This window comes from Lathyrus oleraceus, chromosome 5 (genome assembly GCF_024323335.1).
Source record: "Lathyrus oleraceus cultivar Zhongwan6 chromosome 5, CAAS_Psat_ZW6_1.0, whole genome shotgun sequence".
Lineage (NCBI taxonomy): Eukaryota > Viridiplantae > Streptophyta > Magnoliopsida > Fabales > Fabaceae > Lathyrus > Lathyrus oleraceus.
In genome coordinates, this window is record NC_066583.1 from 313,650,210 (window position 1) to 313,657,871 (window position 7,662).

Genomic DNA, 7,662 nt, shown 5'->3' on the forward strand with positions numbered 1-7,662 from the left:
ATGGCAAGTACTTGGATGAAGAAATCGCATTGACTTTGAATTTCAAACTACAATTCATTACTAATAATGTTAGGAATAAGTTGGCAGCTTGGAAAACAAGTCTGCTTTCTATTGTTGGAAGAGTTCAATTGCTTAAAGTTGTGATCCGTAGTATGTTGGTTCATTGTATGACTATTTACAATTGGCCTGCTAGTATCATTTATACCATAGAATCTTGGATGAGAAATTTTATTTGGAATGGTAGCTTGAATCAAAGGAAATTGGTTAATGTGACTTTGAAGACTTGATGCAAGAACCTAATGAAAAAGGCATTGGGATCAGATCCTTGAAGACATTCAATAAAACTTCCAATTTGCAACTCTGTTGGAAATTCTTCCATGACAAGACTAGTTGGTCTCAGTTTTTGGGTTCTAAGGTGTTGAGAAACAATACAACCATTAAGCATAATAGCAAATCCTCCTTGTGGAGCAACTTTAAAGATTATTTTAACCTGATTAAAGATAACACTCATTATATTATTCGCAATGGAGCTTTGACAAACTTTTGTTTGGACAATTGGTTAAATGGACCTTTGGCCCAAAAGTTCAATATCTCTGAGATATACCACAAAACTCTCAAATCTAAAGTTTCTGATTTTATTCAAAACAATTGTTGGCATATTCCTGATAACATCAAAACCTTATTCCTATAATGGACATGGATTATGGAAAAGTTTGGAGTGGTTCCGATAATGGGCTTCTCAATATACAACAAACATATAAGTTTTTAGACAAACCAAAGCCTTGCTTTTTTTGAAAAAAATTTCCTTGGAATTCCAGTACTCCTCCCTATCGTTCTCTTATGTTTTGAATATATTTGCACAATAAGCTCCAAACTGATGATGTCATGACCTCTAGAGGTTTTGGCATGACCTTAGTTTGTGAGTTTTGCAAATCTCAAATAAAAACTACTAATCATTTTTTTTTGTTCTTTTACGCATAAGATCTGGAATTGGTTTACTGACACTTTTAATTTGCAGTTTACTATCTCCAATTTCATGAACTGCAAGAAAGCTATGTCATCATAGCCTGCTTCATAAACATCTTCCATAAACTTTGGACGGCTATAAACATCTCTAAATTCTATGGGAAGAAAATGAATTGGAACATCCGTGATGAGCCCCCCCCCCCTAAAGATTATAGTAAGTGTAATATTGATGACCTTGCTATAGGCACTCCTTCGATTAGTGTTTATGGGGACATTTTTCGTGATGAGCTTGACATTCACGTTGGTAGTTTTTGTTGTGCCTTAGGCTATGGTTCTGCTTTCATGGCAAAACTTATTGTTTCTCTTCTTACTCTGGAAAAAGCCACGGAGTGGAGTTAGCATCATCTTGGGATTGAGTCAGATTCCTCCTCAATGGTTCAATCTTTCTCAAATCATTGCTTGATTTCTTGAAGACTCAAAGCTAAATGGCTCAAGTGCATTAATTTCACAAAAAATAATTATTCTTTTTGATCTCCCACATCTATAGAGATGACAACTCTTATGTTAATTCCCTTGCTAACATTGGTGTTTTTTTTGTAATTCTTTCACCTGATTCAATTTTGTTCATAGTAAGATTGAAAAAGATTACTTGCTAGACAAGTGTGATACCCATAGACTTAAACTTTTCGCTTAATAGATCTTGTCTTGATCCCCCTTGTTTTCTTGTTCTTTTGATTTTTTGGTTTTATAATTTTCTTTTGGTTTAAAAAATATATAATCCTTGTTCTTTTGATTTTTTGGTTTTATAATTTCCTTTTGGTTTAAAAAATATATAATATACGTTAATCATTCATTCATTTTATTAACTAAAATTAGAAAGTTAAGACTGATTAATCTTTTCTTTTAGTTTTGGTATTTGGCTGTAAATGTTTTTTTCAAAAAATAAACTGTAGTATAGCTTTATTCTTAAAAGTTTAATACATTTTTCATTTTGATATAAAGAAACATAAAGAGGCATGGGGAAGTGAAACATGAAGAGGTAGTACAAGAAGCAATGTGGAACGTGGAGTCGACTATTGCCCACACAAACTGTAGAAGAAGCCGACCGCGGTCACATCATTTCTTCACCTCAACTAATTTAACCGAAACTTTTCCAACCCAAAATGACCATAAAGCCCCTCTTCTCTTTTTAATACTACTACTCCTAACAGAAAGGCTCACTGGCCGAGACAAACTCCTCTCACCCACCATCACCGACCTGTCACGCAGAAAACTCTCTGCCTCACGCCACATTCCAATCAAATTCATTACACCTCCTCACTTTCCCTCCATTCATAACCCATGCCGTGATTCACACACCATCACCCCATTTATGTCATTTACCATTTTGCCACTCTTCTTCATTTCTTACCCCCGCTTTCTACTCTCATTTTTCTATTACAAGGTTTGCGTGTCTTTTTCCTTTTTTTTCAAACTCTCTTGTTTCAACCCCGGATTCTCTCTGTACTGTTCTACTATTTTTTATTTATTTAATTTTTTTGTTATAACATTTCTTATAATAATGCTAACTGGCTGAATGTCAATGGAAACTGAATATTTACTATATCTGTTCTTCTCTTCTTCAAGGCTCTGCATTTTCTACTCTTGTTCAGTTAGTTACAAGTTTTCTTTCTAATTTCTATATGATTACAGTTTTTAAGATCAAATTAATATTTTCACAATCAGTTTCAGTTAAACTGTATTTGTATTTTTTTATTTTTTTTGAATAATGTGTATTAGATTTAGATGTATAAACTATATGTTGGTGTGTATGTGTGTGTTTTGGTTTTCTTATTATGTTGTGTTGATGTTAAATTTCTCTTTTAGGTTGGGGTTTAAGCAGTTTTCAGTGAAGTGTGATTATGATGGATGGGCGGCGGCATTCTGTTGATATACCGATTTCTAAGGCTCTTGTGGCATTGAGGAGAGTGAGGTCATTGAGGGATCCATCAACTAATTCTATGATCAAACATTCTTCTCTGATGGAGAACTTACATTGGGATAACCGTTCCGGCAATGGGATTTCTCTGCTGTTTCCGGATGATGTTCGCGTTTGTGATTCTGATGATAGCCTTGCTTTTAGAACAAGGAATTTAGGTTTTGAGGGGCAAAGAGAGATGGGTACTGCTACTGGTTTTGAATTGCATAATGGTCTGTTGAATTCGCGGCTGAATTGTTCGGGTGTTTATGGAAATAAATCGCCTAATGAAAGCTGTGGTAGTAACCATGGTGGTAAAGGATTGGGTATGAATGATTTCGAGGATGGCGAATTAGGCTTTAGAGCAACGGGTAGATCATCTAAATTAGGGAGAATAGATCGCAGTAAGTCGGCTAAAAGGCTGTTACGCAAGAATCAAGTTAAACCATCTGATGTAATGGGAGATATTGCTAGCCATTTGAGCAGTCCATGCCGCTCTGTTCGTGATGCTTTATTGCCCCATGGTTCCTTGGCGTATATAAATCGAGATTTTGATGTTCAAGATAATAGTGATAATGGATGTGGATTGAGTTATTGTTGGTCAAAGTCACCAAGGTTTGTAGAGTCGGATATTTATTGTGAGACAGAAGATCGTCCCTTGATATTGCACTGTGTGGAGGACATAGAACTTCATGAACATAAAAGTGCCGGACAGAGTTATGGCGAAGAAAGTCCAAATTTGGAAACACCTAGAATGTTATCTATGAAATTCAGGCCTAAATTGTTTGGTGATTTGGTGGGACAAGATGTGGTTGTTAGGTCTCTTTTGGGTGCTATTTCTAGTGGAAGGATAACATCGTTTTACCTTTTCCATGGTCCACGCGGTACGGGCAAGACATCTGCGTCAAGAATATTTGCTTCGGCGCTGAATTGCCTTGCTGTTGGGGAGCAAAGACCATGTGGTCTGTGTAGAGAATGTGTTCTATTCTTTTCTGGAAGAAGTAAAGATGTTAAGGTAGTTGATTCTGTGAAAATCAATCAAACGGACCAGGTTAAATCTCTTGTTAAGAATGCGTGTTCTCCTCCGGTTAATTCACGTTTTAAGATTTTCATTATCGACGAGTGCCAGTTATTGAACGAGGAAACGTGGGCTTGCCTTTCAAATAACCTAGAGAACATTTCTCAACATGTGGTTTTTGTGATGATCACTCCTGATTTGGATAAGCTTCCTCAAAGTGCAGTTTCCCGGGCTCAGAGGTATTACTTTCCAAAGGTTAAAGACGCTGATATTGCACGCCGATTAGAAAAAATTTGTGCCGAAGAAGTTCTTGATTATGAACAACCTGCTTTGGACCTTATTGCTGCAAAATCCTGTGGTTCTGTTAGGGATGCAGAAATTATGCTTGATCAGCTAAGTTTGCTTGGTAAAAAGATTAACGTTTCTTTAGTTTATGAGCTTGTAAGTATAATGCTTCCGTTCCATGCTTGTTTTTTTTCGTAAAACATTCTTCATGTTTTCCTTAGTGCTCAACCTTGCCTTTTATTGTTATGCAGACCGGAATTGTTTCGGATGATGAATTGTTTGATTTGCTAGATTTGGCCCTATCACCTGACACCACAAATACAGTTATAAGAGCTCGTGAGCTGATGAGATCGAGGATAGATCCTATGCAACTTGTATCACAGTTGGCAAATCTCGTTATGGACATCCTTGCGGGGAAATGTGATTATGAAGCCAGAAGTAGATTTTCTAGTAGATACACATGTAAGTGCTTAAGGATAATTTAGCATATTTCAGCAGTCCATGACTGTGTTTCACTGTCTAAACTCTATTCTGTTTGTATCTTAGTTCTGTTTCTAACTCGTCATTTTCTCTATCATAGCGGAAGCAGACCTTCAGAAACTAAGCCATGCATTGAGAATACTCTCCGAGGCCGAGAAACAATTAAGAATTTCAAAAAATCAAACGACATGGTTCACTGTAGCTCTTCTACAGTTAAGCTCGATTGATTATCCTTCCACAAATGCAGATGGTACCAAGTTGCTTCTGAGAGGTACATGCAATGGAGATGGGGTTGATTTTTTTTCTCTTTCAGATTGTTTATTTTTTCGGTTTAATTACTTCGTAGATTTTTAAACAGGTACACGAACCATCAAAGTTCTAATTAGGTCCTTGAATTTGTTAGTAACTTGTAACTAGGTCCTTAAACTATAAAGTTTTTAATCTACAGGGCAGAGTTTGGAACACCTTGCTTCAGGTGGTTGTGAAAACAAGTCATTTAGATTAGTGGCGCACGAGGATCACGAAGGAACACTCGATTCGATATGGTATAAAGCTACCGGGACATGTCAATCTAGTCAGCTCAAAACTTTTCTCAGAAAGAAGGGAAAGTTGTCTTCACTTCATGTTGATCAATCTACTTCTTGTAATTCTCTCCTCATTATATTACTTTCAAATTATTGCATCATGTTGTATAATCCCTTTTTTGCTGTTATATTCTGTGTTTTGCCACACTCTCTTTGAGAAATTTGCTTCTTGCAACTTTCAATGTCTATTCTTTAATTTTCAGTTATTAAATTTTTTTTACTAGTACTAATGATACTCTCATTTTCAGGTCTTGGTATTGCAGAGTTGGAATTCGGCCATCGGCGCCATGTATCCAAGGCTGAGAAGTCATGGAAATCGATAGCAAGTTCCTTGCAACGCATATTGGGTTGTAACATTGAGTTGAGGATCACTCATGTACCTCATACTTCTAATTCACCGAAGAGGTTATCTTTCAACATGTTTAGTTGTTCGCGCAAAATACAACAGAAATCATCCTCGTCCAATGAACAAGAAAGTGAAATAGACTATGCTGACTACACTTCTCAAAAATCAATGATGAAGAATACAACTCTATCTTCTTCCTCTGACTGTGGATCCCAGGAGCCACCTCTGAAGTCATATGAAGGAATGGATGTTATAACGACTCTGAGGAGTTGTGAGGGCAACTTGCTCAGTTCAAGAGAAAGATTTTCGAATCGGTCTTCTCTAGAAACTATGGTAGCATCATGTTCTAGAGTTGATTCGTACAATGAAGATGGACACAATGGTGCGTGTTTAGTTCCATCAGTTCCCAATTCAGATAATCAGGCTAACTGTTTTCCTCAAACTCTATGGTTTCAAAAGAAGTTCCGAGTTTTAGGAACCACTTGATGTCAGAAGTGACTTCCAAACTGAAGTTGTCTTTTCAGAGTATCTAAGGTCAAATACTAAAACGGAGATTTATGCCAAATTTTGAAAAGTTGTCAAGTAACCGAGAATCATACGCACTAAACTAAGTGCGCATGTTTGATATTTAGGTGGGTTTTGCCGATATCACAATGAGCGCCGCCGCCATGATTCCAAATATGCACTAAATGTGTTGATCTACATTGTTGGACCACAGGTTCATAACTTATTTCATGGAGAAATAAAGGTAGCTGCATATGTGGTTCCTTTGCCTGACTTTTAAATGGAGCAAAACAAATTGTTTTTCTTTTTTGGTACAAAACTTGTATCAAAAGATTAGTGTCTTGTCCCCTACTAGAGAAGGATAGTGACCTTGCATAAACTGTGGTAGTTGTATTGATGTTATACTTATTGTCGGGTAACAAAATTGAAGTCTTCCTTTAATATCTTTTGGGAGGTTAGATCCCAGTTTGCACTCTATTTCAACTAGTAGAGTTATTGTTTTCTGAAAGTTTTTTATTTTATTTTATAATTAACCCATTTTTCCATTCTACAGTACTTTTTAAAACATTCTCTAAATATCATATATTTTTTATTAAAAATAAAACTTATACTCACGGATTATATTGTGGTCTTCTCATCCTTCAACTTATTTTTAAAATTAATGATTATTTCATTAATAGGTGAAATAATCAATAATTTTATCATGACCCATTCAATGCTGTGGTCACCCCCAACTTATTTTTAAAATTAATGATTATTTCGTTAGGTGTTGAAACTTGGAAACTTTTATAAATATTTTGACATGAGTATTTCAAATTATTTCGAGTGAGTATGTTATTTTTTAAAAAAATTGATTAGATAGTAGTGAGTTATATTTTTATTACGACGATTAGTTTTCAATAAATTACACCGTGTTTAATGAAAAAAATATTTAATGAATTATATGTATATATGTGTTCCATATAAGAATTATAATAGGTGTTGATAGAAGAAAAGAATTATAATAGGTGTTGATCGAAGAAGTTGGACTCTTGAAATGGTGACGCTGATTTCTTTATGGTGGCGCAGATGGATATGTAAAGTAGATGGATATGTAAAGTTAGCATTCACACGTACAAATCAATTATAGAGTATAAGATGAGTAAAATAAAAGGTAGAGATCAGAAAGAGTATATTGAATCTCACGTGTGTTGACTATATATGTAGGATAATTTCAATTGGGCTATGTATGATTTGGTTTTTCCATTGGACCTTTGGCCGGTCCAGAGCAGTTGTCTCACGGCTTATCGGGTGTTTACTAGTCAGGAAGTCTTTCAAAGTCATGGTCGGTCTCTTGTTATCATGCCTGACTATAAGGAGAAGTGGGATGACCATTGAGCAGTTACATAAGTAACGGGGAACAAGCGCATTAAATATCATTCGTATCTTTGAAACATTTCTCAGGTTTTTAGGACGCGTGGCTTTAGGCTCACGGTTTAGAGAATGACGTTTTTCTCTAGGGCATCGAGTGTGTAACACCCCG

At 35.8% G+C, this 7,662-nt stretch overlaps 1 protein-coding gene across 3 annotated transcripts; it reads left to right on the forward strand.

Annotated features, from left to right (window-relative positions):
- Positions 1-2,067: 2,067 nt before the first annotated feature.
- Positions 2,068-6,617, forward strand: LOC127084264 (protein STICHEL-like 2). 3 transcript variants are annotated; one of them, XM_051024687.1, is made up of 6 exons: positions 2,068-2,410; positions 2,833-4,382; positions 4,478-4,688; positions 4,807-4,977; positions 5,155-5,349; positions 5,539-6,617. In XM_051024687.1, exons 2-6 carry the CDS (start codon positions 2,868-2,870, stop codon positions 6,120-6,122), a joined length of 2,676 nt encoding a protein of 891 aa, XP_050880644.1. In that variant the 5' UTR covers positions 2,068-2,410; positions 2,833-2,867; the 3' UTR covers positions 6,123-6,617. The 3 variants fall into 3 exon arrangements, with proteins under 3 accessions (XP_050880644.1, XP_050880646.1, XP_050880645.1); XM_051024689.1 differs by lacking the exon at positions 2,068-2,410 and adding an exon at positions 2,416-2,469; XM_051024688.1 differs by lacking the exon at positions 2,068-2,410 and adding an exon at positions 2,476-2,617.
- The last annotated feature ends 1,045 nt before the right edge of the window (positions 6,618-7,662 follow it).

Coding starts and splice junctions, on each gene's coding strand:
- LOC127084264 (XM_051024687.1), top strand. CDS start 2,868: ATGATGGATGGGCGGCGGCATTCTGTTGATATACCGATTTCTAAGGCT. Junction 4,383..4,477: donor TTTCTTTAGTTTATGAGCTT/GTAAGTATAATG, acceptor ATTGTTATGCAG/ACCGGAATTGTTTCGGATGA. Junction 5,350..5,538: donor TGTTGATCAATCTACTTCTT/GTAATTCTCTCC, acceptor TCTCATTTTCAG/GTCTTGGTATTGCAGAGTTG.